Source organism: Psittacula echo (assembly GCF_963264785.1).
Source record: "Psittacula echo genome assembly, chromosome: 3".
NCBI lineage: Eukaryota > Metazoa > Chordata > Aves > Psittaciformes > Psittacidae > Psittacula > Psittacula echo.
In genome coordinates this window covers 98,803,547-98,820,590 of record NC_137736.1, presented here as the reverse complement: position 1 = coordinate 98,820,590, position 17,044 = coordinate 98,803,547, and the positions used below count along the sequence as shown (strand labels likewise).

General features: G+C 39.9%; 1 protein-coding gene across 2 annotated transcripts in view; it reads right to left on the bottom strand.

Moving 5' to 3' along the window:
- Positions 1 to 4,186: 4,186 nt before the first annotated feature.
- Positions 4,187 to 17,044, bottom strand: part of RB1 (RB transcriptional corepressor 1) — a 73,269-nt gene continuing 60,411 nt past the window's right edge. The window contains exons 18-27 of one of the 2 annotated variants that reach the window (XM_080613269.1): positions 13,066 to 13,184; positions 12,537 to 12,676; positions 11,687 to 11,832; positions 11,047 to 11,151; positions 9,959 to 10,072; positions 9,705 to 9,871; positions 8,880 to 8,910; positions 8,375 to 8,517; positions 7,329 to 7,378; positions 4,187 to 6,058 (exon numbers count right to left, since the gene is read on the bottom strand). In XM_080613269.1, the coding sequence (XP_080469395.1) occupies positions 5,985 to 6,058; positions 7,329 to 7,378; positions 8,375 to 8,517; positions 8,880 to 8,910; positions 9,705 to 9,871; positions 9,959 to 10,072; positions 11,047 to 11,151; positions 11,687 to 11,832; positions 12,537 to 12,676; positions 13,066 to 13,184 (1,089 nt within the window). In that variant the 3' untranslated portion in view covers positions 4,187 to 5,984. The remainder of the gene's footprint in view (positions 6,059 to 7,328; positions 7,379 to 8,374; positions 8,518 to 8,879; positions 8,911 to 9,704; positions 9,872 to 9,958; positions 10,073 to 11,046; positions 11,152 to 11,686; positions 11,833 to 12,536; positions 12,677 to 13,065; positions 13,185 to 17,044) is intronic. The other variant, XM_080613270.1, reaches the window with a different exon arrangement.

Genomic DNA, 17,044 nt, shown 5'->3' with positions numbered 1-17,044 from the left:
GACGCTGAGCTCATGAAGCATTTACTTTTCTACTAGGTAACTGTGAATTGACCCTCAAGAAATTATTTATATTTTGACTGATGAAGTGGCCTTAAGAGCCTTTTGAGGCATTTTACAAACGGAGAAGGTAAAAAACTGGATAACCAGGCTCAGTACACTGATACACTTAGTCTTGTGACCTTCCATCAGATCCTTCCTGTGCCACAGAATCATTTGATGACTTTTTCTTAAATGTGGTTTCTAAGAACCTAATTCCCTTAAATGATTGCAGCCTCATTTCCTCATTCCTAAAGTAGAAATATCTGTTCTTTATTACATTGGAGGATCTCTTCTCGAACAATCCTGTTTCTTGAGGTGGAAAAGGAGAAGTATGTCCTCAGGCAAGATGCGTAGTGAGTAGTGCCTCTCTTCACATCAGTCCCTGCGGGTGTGAGTGGAACAGTGAGGCATCCAGACAGCAGAATTTACTTAGGCAGGGGGCCATAAGCAAATTATTTTGGAAAATGCTGTGGTAAAAAATTACTTGTGTTTGAGACTGTTACCTCAGACTTTCACTGGGAATATATTGGATCATCTCCTGCTAATGAGTGTGTCTGCCACCCCCTCAGTGATTAGTACAACTTCCTCCAGCAGCACAAGTCCATACTTCAGCAGCTGTGTCAGTATTTTTTATTCAAACAGAAATGGCTGAAAACTTTCCAGCAAATAATGCAGTTTCATCAAAACCACAACTTCCCTGGAGATCAGCTTTGGTAAGGTGCTGCTGAATAGCGCTCGACTCAGGGCCACAGACACTGGAACAGTACCATGGCAGGGCACAACTTTGCTGTAAACATTGTATGTTACAGCCCAGCATATAACATATAGCATGGGCACAAGGCAATTCTGCCTAACTCAGGCTGGGCAATTCCAGGTGTTTTGGTTAGGCTAGGGATGGCTGAAGTAAATCAAGAACTCAAGACCTGCCAGATTCACCTGCCAGCATTTTCTTAGCTGTAACTACAACACAGAAAGAGGGTGGATGGCCACAGCCCCAACCTGCAGCTACCAGCTTGTATTGGCATTGCACTGGCACACAGTCAACCTCACCAGGAAATGGAACCAGCTAAGCACCCATTCCCCTTGCAAAGGCCTTGCCGTCACTCTGGCCTTCCCAATATGTGGACTACAAAAGGTCTCTCACAGGTTTCTGTTGTTTTACTTAAAGAACCAAACCTGTAACTGTGAAATGGTTGTTTTTAACTTGAGGCCTGATTAAAAACATTCCCTGCTCCGTAGTTTCATAGAGGCACCACTCCATGAAGTGACAGCAGAGGAGAGCAAGGCCACTCTCTCAAGCTGGCTCAAGTTCAAAAAAAGTAGTTCAACAACTACTGTACTGCAAATTGCATGCTTTCTTAGCAAGGTGTTTTTGGCTTAATATAGCCAATAGTGCCACTGTTTTTTTTTCAGTGTATTTCCTTCCTGCTCATAATTTCCAACCTACTTGTACACATTAAAACCTCACTGCAGTTTCAGAGTAATTGACAAAGCCTGTAATTTTGAGAACAAGTATCTCTGGACTGAATGAAGATGATTCTAAAGATGCAGTAGGTCAGTGTTGGCTTTTATTCATGCAGTGTATATCATCTGGCCTGGGTGTGACAGCATTACATTGACAGGGACACTGATTTATTAATTTTTTTAACTTTCATAGCATGCACTTTCCTTAGCACTTAAAGGTCAATGTTTAAAAGAACACCCTGGCTTAGGTGGTTAAACATGGATGTGTGCATATAAATGTGCTTAGAACCAAATCACGGGTCCTTGTAGGAGAAATTAAGGATGCATTTTACCATTGTGAGATGGTCTGCAACAGATTCATGTTTGTGTATCTTGCAGGTTAAATATGTTATGAGTTGTTTAAATATGCAAGTATTGTTCTGGTTTAGGACACCACAGCCAAAAATTGTACCTGAGGTTTAAAAAGAGGGATGTTCCACTTTGCGGAAATGGAACCAGGTGGATAACTTCCTGAATCAAATGGAATTTGAAAGAAAAAGAAGTTACACGCAGAGATAGGGTCATTTAATGGTTCTCTTGAGTAACTGAAGCCAAGAGTCAGCACTGCATCGCAACCAGTACCCACCACTAGAATTTTGTTACAATGCCCAATAGTTGTGTGAACCGCTGGGTTTACATGATCTAAACAATTGCCCCCTAGGCTTTCCAAAGCATTTCTTTACCCCACAGAGACAGGACTCATTGGCTACCACCTAATGATGCGGAAATATGTTTTGATTTCTTGTTTCTTTACAAACTTGCCTGGGTTTAATAGTCCATTAATAAAAATGCCATAATATTTAAAAAACTATGAGTGGGAGTCTCACGTGTGTAAAATGAGCTGATCACACAGGAGTGGGGATAAAAAGAAACAAACCAGAGATAATATTTGTGTTCCTCTAGAAATAACTGCCCCTGGATAAAGCATCTGAAGCAGAATGAAAACTGAGTCTGCAAAAAAAAGCTGGAGTATTTGCATAAGTGTGTTTCCACCTTTCAAAGAAATTAATGGCCTGGTGACTTACTGAGTAATAAAACTGTCTTCAAAACACCAATAACTGTTTCTGAAGCAAAGGTACATTATGACCAGCTTATCTGTTACAACTTAAAGTATTTCAGCTTGTACTTTGCACCAGTATCCCAGAGCCGTTTCACATCTGACACAAGTATCTTCCTGCAGCCACTCCTGTACTTCAAAACACAGAGTTTACACATTGTCTATGTCTGCTCCAGCGCCTGTGAGGAGCTTGCTATTTACAACAGCCTCTCTGGACCAGCACTGCGTGAGCACAAAATTCTTCACTTGCAAGTCAAATGCAGGGAAATAAGTTCCTGTGACAAGTAAAAACAAACAGCATTTGGAAATGGGGGATGGCAGGAGGAGATCAAGGTATATAACGGCGGCTGAAGAGGCTCAGAGTCAGCTCATCGCACTTAAGGTGGCTACACTGGCCAAGCCAATTCACCTCACACATTTTACATACAGGGCTCAGGCAGAGACCGATCTCCACAAATATGTTTCTCCACAGCAAACAGAGGAAGAGTTTGACCAGCAGTGCAATCCTCACCACTGCCTTACAGTTACCTAAAATGCCTGTCACATTTTCTATCCAATTCCTCTGCTCTGAATCTTCATTTTCTTTTTTTTCCGGAATACCATTTCAGTATTCTAGGCCATTTTGAATACAAGGTCTCGCTATAAGAAAGGCACTCTCCAACACTGTAATATTTCCAAATCTGATAGTTTCAGTACACATTTATTTGCAAATGTATTTGCTTAAAAATAAGACTCTGAAAATGTGTTTGTAGAAGGGGGCAGGGACTGGCCTATGAGCCTGTGCACTTTGTACTCCACACAGTATCCTGAGTGCTGATGCTATAAATAGCACTGCAGGCTCAGCAGAGCCATGAGTCACAGGCACCTATGGACTCCAATAAGGCAACCCAGGGAGCCTGCAGGACTGACGTGACCACGGCCAGACATCCAGCCCAGAAGGGCAGGGTGGCTTATGCTGAAGTTTTGACATCCTGGCCTATTTCCAGCAATCTGACTGAAAGAATGGATTATGAAAAGCAGGGTGGTGAAATGATGGGACACCAGCTTCTTTTAAGGACTGCCTCAGGCACCTCGGCAAGGGTGACCCAGAACACAATGCTGGCCTGTGTCTGTCCAAAGCGTTACCAACAGTGACCCCAGAACAAAAGGCCTGGTGAAAACAAGGTTTCCAGAATATCTTCAGAAACTTCTGAAGGTAACTACAAGCCCAACAGTTTAAGTATTTGGACTTCTGCAACAAGACAGAATCAGTCACTGGAGATGGAGTGACCTCTGCTTGTACCAACTGCAGAATCATGGTCAAGTGTGATGCAGGAGGACATCACAGTACCACACAATCACAGAATGGTTTGGGTTGGAAGGGACATTAATGATTACCTAGTTCCAACCGCCCTGCCACGGGCAGGGACACCTTCCACTAGACCAGGTTGCTCAAAGCCCCATCCAACCTGGCCTATGCCTACATGCCCTTGTAAAAAGCCCCTCTCCAGCTTTCTTGTAGGCCCACGCCATTACCATACTTTATTACCACATGAAGTCACCTTCTCACCTAAATAAAATTGAAAACTATAAATCCTTTAAAAGCTATTTTATTTACCTTGAAAGGAGAGAAACTGATCAGTTGTATAAAATATTCTCTTACATTTGATGTCTGTTTGAACAAAACAATACATTGTCACAGTAAAGAAATAATACAGCCAAAGGATCACGGGAGAACTTCAGCTGCTGTAGCTTATGGTCAGTGTACCACAATGTTAACACATATTCTGTAAAATTGCAAAAAGTGAGAAAATAAACATAAGGTACTCTTAACACTGTTACATCTTTCAGGAAGAAAGTTGAAGCCGTATTGAGACTAAAAAAAGAACTCAGTTCTATTTTAAAGTTCATTGACAAATCAGTGCACTGCTGGTAGAATTGTTAGTAGCTCTAGGATTAGCTTCCATTCAATAAAAGAACTGATCTTTCAAATGTGCTGCTGTAACTATTCTAGGATCAGCTAAACAATCTCTAAATAAGCTAGCCGGAGAAGATGCTGGTTTAAAATGTTTGTGTAATGAATAGCATACGCTTCTACTATAGTTCTTGTAATTTAAGTAGCTGCAAAAGCTACATTTCATAAAAATGGGTAATTCTGAAGCAAAACTTCATTTATTTGCTCATATTTTAATCCACTGGAAGTCAAATATGTGCTTCCCTTACCTATTTTGCAAACACTTTGTCACTGCAAAAAGAATTCCAGTATCTGAATCAGTAACTTACAAATACTTCAGATGAAAAAAGGTTTGGGGTTGTTTTGGGGGTTTTTTGCTAGTTACAACAAGAAGTTGCCTGTTAAACTCTGCCTTTTCAGTAAAACAAGGCAGACTGGTTTTCTCAGCATGGGCTCATCAAGTTTGGCTTTTGTGCGGATGCTGCAGCAAGGCAGATGAGAGAGGATAGCCTGTGCTTTTAGAGACCAGGCTACTCTTACCTGGAACCTCACTTGGAGACACTCAGCTTTCAGTTACAGGAAGGAGGTTTGGTGCCTGTTTCTCAAGCTTGTTCAGCTTGGCGATGGGTAGGCGAAAATCTGAAGAAATCGAGAAAATTCTACATCATTGGAATTTTGAAACCTCATGTACCAGGTGGGAATCTCAATACTTTGAGATCTTCCAGGAGAAGAAAGTGCACATCAAGTACTCTGCGTATGGGAAGAAGCTTCAGCTTCTGGGAGTATTCTCTGTGGGATCCATATTCCATGAAATTCAAACTGATGGACAGCATAACTGCCCTCTGAAATTACACAAATACTAAGTACTGGTTTCAGTAGTACAGCTACGTAATGAGTTCACTCTGCATTCAGGTTGTATGCCTGATGTGAGGCCCTGACTCTGCAAGGTCTCATGACTGCTGTGCAGTTTAAGTTAATGGGAATCTGATGTGCTCATTATATACAGAGACAGAAATCTTTGCAGTATCTGGCCCCTCATGTTCAAAATCTGCAAGTAATGAGGATATAAAAATGAAATCTAAGAAAAAAAAATAGTGCATTTCAAATCATTCTAGCTAACATCTTGTCTTTAGACAGAGAAATTCAGTCCAAGTGGACTGAACTGGCTTAAATCAGTAATGTTGCAATAGGAAAACTAAGACACCTTCCAAGTTTGTTTTTAAAACCCTCACAAAAATATATAAATTAAATTCAGAGGCGTACATTGTATATATGCTACATCATAAGGCCAAAAGTATCATGAAAAACATATAAAAATTTAAAAAGTACAAATGCTTTCAACTAGGACTTTGGAATAAAAAGCAACTAAAAAAGCAACTCAGTTAATGAAGGCTGTAAAACAGAAACAATCTAAGAGGGCCTGCAGTGCAGCCCCTGGTCCTGAGAAGAATCTCACTTTTCTTCACTCGCTGAGGTATCATTTCCATCATTCAGTTTCTGCTTTTGCATTCTTGTTCGAGTAGATGCTAAAAAAGCCAAACCAAACCAAACAAAAGATTAAATACTTTCTTCAGAAATACTCTGGATGTGATTATTTACTGCAAAAATCTGTAATGACACAAGGAACAGAAGTACACTGTTCTAAATAAAACAAGTCCCTCATTTGAAAATAAACACATGCTTCTGAGTTCTTGCTCAATCTCACACATCTTAAATTCATTCCACCTTTTGACTCAAGTTCTCATTGGTTCTGTACCCTCCCCCTTTGTCTGTTTCCATCCTCCAGGTAGGAGATGGACTGCATCATGTAGGGATCTTGTCCTGTTGCCAGGCAGATGCTCTGGGCCAAGCAGTGCCCACATCCCAGAGCCAGCCTGCCCAGGAAATGCCCTTTTTTCCCCCCTCAGTAATGCACATTAACCATCAACTGGACATGAGACAGAACATTCCTTCTTTACCTCTGCCACAAGGAAACACCGAAACATTTCCCCTGCCCTAAAATAAATCAGAGGTGCCTGAATCCATGCACATACCCAGCTTGATGAGCAGACACTTGCTAGGTAAGAATATCTGATGGGCGAATCTGCTCAGCTACAGAGCTCAGATTCCACCAGAGAGTGAGAATGCCAGGTCAGATCAAGTGCGTTCCTTCTTGAGAGCGGAAAATACAGCTTAAATGCAGGGATGGGGCCATTTTGCTTTTCATGAGCTAGATTCGAGTTTCATTTCAAAAACAGAGGAGTGATCCCATAAAATCAGACAGAAATGCTGATCCACAGTAAAAGAAAAAGCAGTCTTGAGTATTTTAGTGTAAAGGACAGCAAAGCAACATGTAAAATTACAATTTCCCTGTGTATGTAATTTTCCTTTACTATAATTGCATTTTTGGTGGTCTGGTCAACTAAACACTGCTGCAGTTACTACTGATTTCTTTCTACCTGCAAACTGTCAGCTAAGGGTCTATCATTTCAAAATATGGGAAAGCCTTGGCAAGGGTTTAATCCCATAGTTCAAGAATTCGAGTGTTCAGGAAGAATGTGTCCATGTAATGTGTCCCATGTAATACAGCTTTTTCTATGCTGCTGTGCCATTTAACATCCTCAAGAAGGTTTTTGAGGATTTCCATTTTATAGTCTGCATTCTCAAGATTAAATGAAGCAAGTACAAATAACTAAGCAAATTACCAAAATGACATCAGTGTCTTTATGAGAGCAGTGTCTTTATCTGAGTGGGCACAAACTGATTTATCCAAGGGACTCACTGCTGAGCAGTTAATAAAAAAAAAGTCATACTCACTCATTTCTGCAAGCTTCTGTTGGAACTTGGACTCCTGTGGTAGGTGTTTGCTGCAGACAGGAAGCATGTATTAAGTGGAAGTTGGAAAAAAAACCCCAACTTTTTATCTTCGTAAGGTAACTAAATCAAGATTAGTTCATTTCAATGCTATTGCCTTCTCTTATAAGGATGCAAACTCTTTTTCTTGCCTACACTAAACTCAAGAGCTACCTGATATCTGTCTAAAAAATCATAGAATCATAGAGTCATAGAATAGTTAGGGTTGGAAATGGCATTAAGATCTTCAAGTTCCAACCCCCCTGCCATGGGCAGGGACACCTCACACTAAATCATGTCACCCAAGGCCTCATCCAACCTGGCCTTGAACACCACCAGGGATGGAGCATTCACAGCTTCCTTGGGCAACCCATTCCAGTGCCTCACCACCCTCACAGTAAAGAATTTCTTCCTTAGATCCAATCTAAACTTCCCCTGTTTAAGTTTTAACCCGTTACCCCTTGTGTCCTGTCACTACAGTCCCTGATGAAGAGTCCATCCCCAGCATCCCTAAAGCCCCCCTTCAGATACTGGAAGGCTGCTATGAGGTCTCCACACAGCCTTCTCTTCTCCAGGCTGAACAGCCCCAACTTTCCCAGCCTGTCTCCATGCGGGAGGTGCTCCACTCCCCTGCTCATCCTCATGGCCCTCCTCTGGACTTGTTCCAACAGTTCCATGTCCTTTTTATGTTGAGGACACCAGAACTGCACACAATACTCCAAGTGAGGTCTCACGAGAGCAGAGCAGAGGGGGTTTATTTTTTAAAAGACTGACTAAACACCATGGTTTAGCACTCAGCTGTAACACTGGGATGCTGGATGTGCAGGCACTGAATAAATCCTTGCTTCTGATATCAAAGTGACTAATTGAGAAGTATAAAGCTACCATCTCTCATTTACTTAGTGAAGTTCACAAATTAACAGAAGTCAGGGTGTTAGGAAGGAGTTAGGATGGAGGGCCGAAGAACCAAATGCACAGAAGACACTGAAAAGCCAAGAACAGTCTCTCACCTTCCATCTGCTTCATCTTGCCCTTCTATATCAAAGCGCAGCCTCTTCAGTGGCTTAGGAGCAGCGCTTACTTCTGCACTGCGCTTCAGGTGGTAGTCACTGTTGCACACCATCTGGTTTATTTTCTGAAACTTTTCAGAAGTCTGAAATGACCAAAAAAAAAAAAAAAAAAGGGAAAAAAAAAGCCAATAAATCCTGAAATGACACAAACTTTCCAGATTATCCACTAAGACAAAGTAGGAGTTCTACAACTCTGCAGTTTAAGAACTCTATCTTCTGTCAGAGCAACTAAAGTAAAATGCAAATTCAAAGTGAAGCATTGGAAACTGGATTTTTGACAGGAGTTAAAAGAACAACCCCATAATCTTTGTGCTTTCAGGTTCCATGAGACATTACATTAACGCAGAGACACTCCATAGCCAGTTCTACAGGTGTCAGCAAGCCAGCCCATTCCTCCAAAAGTTACACACATTCAAGATCAAACATTAAAAATGTTAAAACTCACCCCAAATGATTCGCCAATTGATACCAGAATTCTGCCAAATGAAGAAGAGAAGTGTTTAAGAGTAAGATGCATTTAACAATGATAGAACCGATTTGCACAGCCTAGCATAGGACATTAACAAAGTCTCTTCCTCTCTGCACTAACAGTGCAAACCCATACTGTGCTTTACTGTATTGAGGCCCCCACAGTTCATTCCTTATCAGCAGGAAGACACTTCAGTGCTGGGTATCCAGATAACCATCCTTTCATCTTTACCTTTAGGTGTTTGCTAATCAAAACCATGCGGGCCTTCTACACAAAATACACAGTAATATTTTAACTTTTGCACAGAGTGGGCTAGGTGCAATGGGACTCCCTTGATCCTAGCTTGAAAAGCCCAAAGGAAACTGGCACATTTGCTGTCATCTTCCTCTAATGACCAACAGTTTGAAATGTTCGGCTCAGTCAACTAAATACTCTGAACCATTTTATTCCACAAAAGTATTAAACAAGCGTACAAAGCTCAGCTCTGTATTTCAGGAGTGTGATCCAGAGTCAAAGCCAACATTTGAACAACTAGGTCAGAAAACCCTGCTTGTAAATGACTGTCATAAATAAAAGAGAAAAAAACAAACAAAAAACCTCTTTGAGCACACTGACTAAACTGAAACAGAAAAGTGCTCAAGGATGAATAAAGATGCCAAATACAGGATGTGAACTTTTAAACAGAAAAGATGTAACAACCACAGACTACTGACAAACAAACAAAAGGTTTTCTAATTTTCTTCCAGCAAAATGCCCCAAATACCTTTAAAGTAGTCAAAGAAATGCCTGTCAACAACCTACCTAGACCTTGGAGTCATCTTTGTGGGTGACTGAAACCCATCAGAGAATTTGTATGGGCTCTTCAAGGGTGAGATGTAGATGTTGTTGCCAGCAGGGACACGCCGAGGAGAGTTGGAAAACTGGTAAGGGCTGCGAGGAATGTGTGGGATAGGTGACAGAGTGGGAGGCTATAAAAAGAATAAAATAATTGTAAGGTTTTATTGTCTATATATTCCTATTCTGTTAAATAATGAACTCTAAACACAACAGCTTACCCTGTTGGAGGCATACTGCAAAATGTTCGTTTTCAGCTTCTGCATAAACACTAAGTTGTAAAAAACTATAATGGAGTCATACTGTTCTTCCCTGATGAGAACGCGTTTGAAGGTCTACATAGGGTAAGAAAATCATATACAGTTTTAAAAAGAGGGATGAAAAACAAACTCATAAAACCATACATAAAGTCTGTGTCAGATGAGAGCTAAGATGGCATGTGTAGTGTATGCAAGCCATTGTAACCATTGCTTAGAACTGTTCTTAATTGTTGATTTTCCAAACATGTATGAACACCAGTAGAAGCATCTACTTAATTAACTGACACAGCAGCACCTTAGTGATAACACGTTAATAACATCCATATTTAAGCTCCATTTACTTTCAAACACACAACTGCTACTATTGTGCACACCTTGGAAGGCTAAAAAAAACTCACTACTGTCCTGATGATAAAATAGTTCTAAAGGCTTAGAGACAGAAGTCTGGAGTTTAGCCAAGATGCACAAATACTCTATGAGAAATTCTACTACTAAAGGATGCTACGGTTCAATTGACTGTTCAGTGAGATTTTTGCTATTAATTTAGTTACTGTTTCATGCAAAAACGTAAGGCCCTTATGAAAGGAACTTCTTAATGTTACAATTAAGCCTGCAACTTTAATACATACACACCTGTTTGATATCTAACCATATTTCTATAGAAAGCTTCTATAGAAAGTTGTCTGCTTCTCTTCCCTTAACATTCCATGGACGTTAACTGTTAAAAGAACTTGGGTTGCATTTGAAAAGCCTATTAGCTCTAGACCCAAATCTTTGATCTAGTCTCCAAATAGAATCATAAACCATTACTTAGTATCTTTAAGTAAAAAAGTGGAATGAAGTTTGTTTTCCAAGGAGAGTTACCAAACTATTTGTGTGAGATGTTTAAAGAAACATTCAGAGCCAGTTTCCTCCTCCACAAACTGGAGATGCAGTGAAGCAGAAGTCTTCTTTTGATGTTCAAGCATAGTTTTATCTTGCTTTAGACAGAGATAAATAATTAGTTCATAACATTTTTATGGAAGGATAACATTAAAATATTTCCATACCTCTTGATTTGTGTTGGGAAGCTCCTTGTAGGCCGAAACAATTGTTTTAAATCTAAGATCTACATTCTTTACTTTGCATATGCCATACATGGAACACATCATGATCTATAAAAGAAACAAGACAACACAATTGGAAATGCAGAAAATTAATGCAGCTTCTTTAAGTAATCAATTGATGAACTTCAATTACTGATTGTGCTCTGTAAACCAGCATGCAACTCAGCTTCATAAGACCTTCCAGAATAGAAGTCAACTACTGTTTCCTCTAGTTCTGTATGACAATCAATCAGAGCTGATAATATCTTCTCGAACTCATTTTATATGCTGCAATTTTAGGCTTGAATAACAAAACTTTTATCAGCCACACATTGTCTTCCCAAAGAAAATCAGTATTTTCTTATGTAAATTACTGTAAAACTTGCTGTGTCTTCATTATTTTGAACATAGCTGCAAATGGTAGTTGAAGATCCCAGAGTAAGTCACTGTCAGTACTTAAAAAAACTGATGTTAGACTTCACTCTAAATTAATTTCTCCTTTGAGTGATCAACAGAGAAATAAAAACTCAGGTTATTATTTCTAATGGCTAAAGAATGTATAAGCAACATTTTGTCAGTTTCAGAACTTTCTTGTTAATGTTACCTGGTCCAAGTGCCTGTCTCTCATAAGCTCATACTCATTTTGCAGTGTGTGCTGGAAGAGGGTCCAGATCAAGGGTTCCAGGTCAGGATGGTCAGAGAGAAGCCGAAAGAACAGGGTATGCAGTCGGAGATAGGCCAGCAGATACACTTCAAAAACAGAGAAATAAAATGAAATTGTAATAAGAGTGGCAAACAATGCAAAAGGAACATGATGGAGGATGGACAGCAACTTAATGTTCATCATTTCCCACTACAGAAACTGTAAGCCATCAAATGAAGTCAGTAGATGCCAGTCTCAAACAAAATATACAGAAAAAATTCTTTGTATGACAGGCAGTGGACACACAGAAGTCCACACTAAACAATGCTGTGCACACTGTGTCTAGGCCACTTCAAAAAGAGTCTAAACAAGCATTTGGAACATGAATCTACTGAGAGTCACTAAGCAGACACATTGGAAAAGACACATTGGAAAATCCCTAAGCTGGCAAAAGTTACAGCTTGGGAAAGCATTCAGGGGAAGCACCATGCACCATCTTAAGCTTCCCATGACATCTATTTATGGTCACTGCTGGAGAGAGGATGCTATGATAGAAGAAGCCTCCACCTGAGCACATATGGCCATTCTTACAGTCAGCAGACAGGTTTTCAGTTGGAACTCACAGTGTGTAGAGTGCAAGCACTGACCTGCTGGCACCATTTTACTATTTCTTCCAGAGGCACCTGAGGGTTTGCACAGTGTTTATTACAGATTCTACTATAATAATTTAAAAATGTTGAGCTCCAAAACCCCAAAAGGAAAAGTAACAAGAGATAAATTTGCAGTTTTGGCACCTACAGAAGCAACAAACCTTTTTTGTAGAACAGAGAGAGGGAGGTAGATTTCTGTGGCTTCTGTGTTTGAGGGGTAACACCTGGCTGACCATCTGAAGTGGAAGTACCACTTAGAGGAGGTCCCTTCTTCTTAGGAGATCTCACAGGAGAAAGATAGCTGGAGATTTAACAGGTATTAGGCACTTAGCATCACAGGATAAAGGAATAATCTCACATGAATAATACTTGCAGGAACTCTTCCCCCATTAGAAGAAATTAATTTCCCCTGTAACCTGCTATTCCCATATCAGGAATTAAAACTTGAAGTTATTGATTAAATACTCAGGACCTATTCCTGAGCAAGTAAGATAAAAGTTTGCAATTACAAGTTTGATAGGGCTTGGAAAAAATATTTCAGAATTGAATTTAGTTAAATTTACATGTATAATAAGCAGCAGCAAATACAACACTCCAACATGTACCAAGCCTAAGTACCCAGCCTAACAAGTAGAAAAACAGAATACAAGTGGAGTTAAATATTAAGGGTGATATTAACATGTCACTTACAGGTCTGCTGCAGTGTGATTATGCTGGAGAGGCAGATTGAGAGTGGAAGTGGGCTCAGGCTGTTCAGTTTGGCCTTCTCGTTCTTTTGACTGCTTAATAAGATCAAACAGAGGTGACCCCTAGAAAAATAACAGTAACTTTTCATTATACTGAGAATAGATAGCCACACCGGATGGGTTTTGTTCCTTCTTCTCTAAAAACAACCCCAAAATTATGACCCTAAACAGAACATTAATCTTTTGAAATACTTCAGAACACTCACGTTTTGCCAGGTAAATTATAACTATTTAACTGACAGATTTTAAGTATTAAATACACCACTTTTTCTGTTTCAACAGCAGCCCATTAGATACAGGCTAACTGCAGAACTGAGACACAGCTGCACTCTAGAGGCTCTTATTACTTACTATAAAAAAGCCATTCCTGAAAAGAACAGCAAACAATACAAGAAAATACATAAAAGGTCACATTTTCAAAAAATGAAACAAAGCCCAAACAAAATAAAGAAAGCAAAAAACCACCAACCTCTCAATGACTACTGCTGTACTTAATGTCATTCCGTTTCTGGTACACCTACCCAATATTTTACATACGATAGTATAGATCATAACTCATCTCACTGCACTGGTGACTATTTTGATCTCTGTGGTATCATGTTCCAGAGCTACCTCTGGCAAGAGTTAGAGTCATTCTGGATATCTTAAGATTCTGCCCTCATGCCCAAAACCAAAACCCATTTGGATTTTAGGTCAGTTATCAGTACTGGAATAAGTCTGAACCTATTAAGAGCCTGAGGTAGGAGGCAATGCAGGGAGGATGCAAGTGGAATGGAGAAGGTTCTGGCTGAAGCAACATACGTACTACTGCTGATGTTAGTAATAAACAGCAGGTCTTGCAGAAAACAAATCTCAGGGCTTTTGCTGCTCATGTGTCATGCAGAGAGTAGAATTATGCTGAGACAGCAGGACAGCATGGGAAAACATTTCATCATCATCATATATATAATTAATTTTGAAAACACAATGTTGCTGGCTTCTGGTTCTTTATTTTCTTTAAATGAGAACACAATATCCTTGAGCACAATAGTGCCTTCCAACAGTGCACCATCGGAACTCGAGAAGCAAAAAAACATACGATTAGCAAATGTTTGCAGCCTTGGTGGGAAAACAGTATCCATAAGACTGGGAATGAAGTGGGCAACAACATTTTTCTCCAAATAACCTCAACACTTTGCACTCAATTCATTGTCTGACTGTCCAAGGTCTATTTGATCCTACATGTTCCTAATATTAAAATATGATGGCACAGATGACAAACCTGTAGCTAACAATAAGAAACAGGCGCACAGCACACACACAAAGCCAGCTGCATCACCTAAGGCAATAAGAAAAGGCCTAGTGAAACTAGGCTGGATTTACTAGAATTAAAACTAGTGTTAAGACTTGCTCCATTTAGCCTTTGTTCTAAAAAAAAAGAACACTTTTCTGCAGTGCATCAAGTAAACATTCAGAGCAATAAGACAAGAGTGACTTCAGATTTACGATTTATTACATTGTGTAATTTTTAAACTATGATTTTGGCAATACTGTTGGAGCTGTTCCATCCACAGCAGAAAAACATCAGTCAGTGATTCATAACCACACCGTTACTTTGCCAGCATTTCTCAACCAGATCAGCTCCTGGGCTGGTTTGCAAAGTCTTCCCTTATAATTTAGGAGTGCATGTTCTTCTCATTTGTTTCTTTCAGCACTGCCCTTGCTAGAAATGCAGAGACATTACCTTCTCCATTTCTAATTCTTGCAGCCACTTAGCCTCTTCCTTGCTCTTATTCCCACCAGCATTTCACTATGCTCTGAAGAATCCAAGTTCTTTTCCAAAGCAATCACTAAGTCATTGCTAAAACATCTTGATTCCTTGACTAAGAGTGAATCATTTCACATTTTAGGCATTAATGAGTAGGCAAGTATTGTTTTGAATGAAGCACCACTAGGAGGAAAAAGGGTTGATAAAGGGGAATGAGAGGTCAAGAAACAGAAGCAAAAGACATTATTTTTGAAATCAGCACTTGAGACCAGCAGTCTCAGGTCCTCTCTCAACCCTGCTCTGATTTCCCCTACACAAGGTGTAGATTTCATTAGATGAGGTGAGGGGGACACAGCAGCTTGCTACCTATGGAAGGGACATGCCTACTTTTGCATCATCTCTACTCCTCTTCTTCTACTCGCCAGCCTTGACAATCAGCCAACCTCCACGTAAGTCAATTTGATGCACTAAACCAGCAGAAAGTAAACAAAAAAAGCAAAACCAGATTTAAGGCAGCTCTGCAAAGAATCACAAGCAGAGCTGAGCAAACACTAAGAAAAGACAGGGCAGCAACACCACGAAGGTTGGGAGCAAAGCAGTAAAAAGGAGAAAATGCGGAGTATGAGGTGTCCTATATTTACTGATGAGAACAATCTGTTCAATCAGCTGGTTGGCATGTGAAACTTTACCCTACAGGAGCTGAAGACACCTACTGCTGCTTTCCATCAGTTAGATGAATTACAGTTAGCAAGATATTCTTTGTGTAGAAACATCTATTTACAGAGACCGAGCAGCAAGACACAGCAAGTCCAATACATCTTTTTTGGTTCCCATAAATACTAATTGACACTATGGTTAAAAATGTGGCAAGATAAATGTGGTGCCTAAAAAACATAAATGTAGAAGTACACAGAGGTGAGTTTTCTCACAGGCATCTACCACCTCACCGGCAAAAGTGATGGGATTACAACCTTGCCTCCTTTCTTTATATTTAAACATGAAAAAGCCTTCAAATTAGTGAATCTGAAACACGTTCTGCAGCTTGCAGGTTTTGAGCTGATCAGGGCAAAGTCTGTGCAAATTCAGTCCCACTATTTGGTATTCAACATATCTCTTGCTCAAATGAGCAAAATATAATATCATTAACCAGACGATTACCAGTCAGCTAAAGTAACAGTCACAAAAGAACTTTAACCCTGGGCTCAGCTTTATTGAACAGGATTGCTTATCAGTAGCTTTTTTCTAAAGCGATATTATTCATACTAGCTTTTCCAAATTTTATATTACTTTTTAAAGCTTTCAAGCAGCACTTCAGGTGAACAGGTCAGTTTCAATGAATTCCTTTCACATGAAAGGAGTTTTGCAGGTTTTGCTTCAATGCTCAGTATGTGATTAATGTTACTAGATGCAGCAACAGAATAAATTTTACTAAATGAAATTATGCTTTTCAGCTAAAACTTCCCTGCAGTGGCTCGAGAAGCCTCATTTTATTAGTGCAAAAAGGGAGAAAGCAACTAAGGCCTGAAATTTCTCAGGGTCAAACAGCCACTGGCATCAGAATGAAGAATAAGACTGAAATGTGACTCAGTCGCCCTCCTACTACCCAGGGCTAACTATAAATCTGCAATGTTAAATCCAGTGAATTAAGCAGGGGTTTGTTAAGTGAGCCTCTACAGGATGCTTGTGCGGCAGGGAAGTATCTGTGGTGGTTTTATCCCAGCCTGAAAACTCCTTTTATGGACAAAACAAGCTGAATTTCTTGTTGGCTAAGCTTTATTTGGCTATGGCAAAACTACAGGACACACAGGTGCTTCCCATCCTGATCGTCGCATCAGCTCTGTCCCAACGTGTTCAACTGGACTTTGGTATTCATGAAATGATTAAACAAAAGACCTAAATCCTCAAACCTGGAGAACAGCTATGCTGGGGTTTGGGTGCACTCACTGGCCACAGGGGAAGACCCTGAGCAGCCACACTCTCAGCATTGCTAACTGACAGTCTGCAGTACTTTTTAAACTGCTTTTTTCTGGTTTCTATTGTTTTATGGTTTTATTCTTTATAATAATTTTTTAATCAATTTCCAGGTTTTAGTTAGTTGTCCACAGTAAATTTCAGTGCTGTGTTTATCACTGAACTATGTATCTGTTTCAGTGCCAAGCTCCCTTGGGACCGTTCA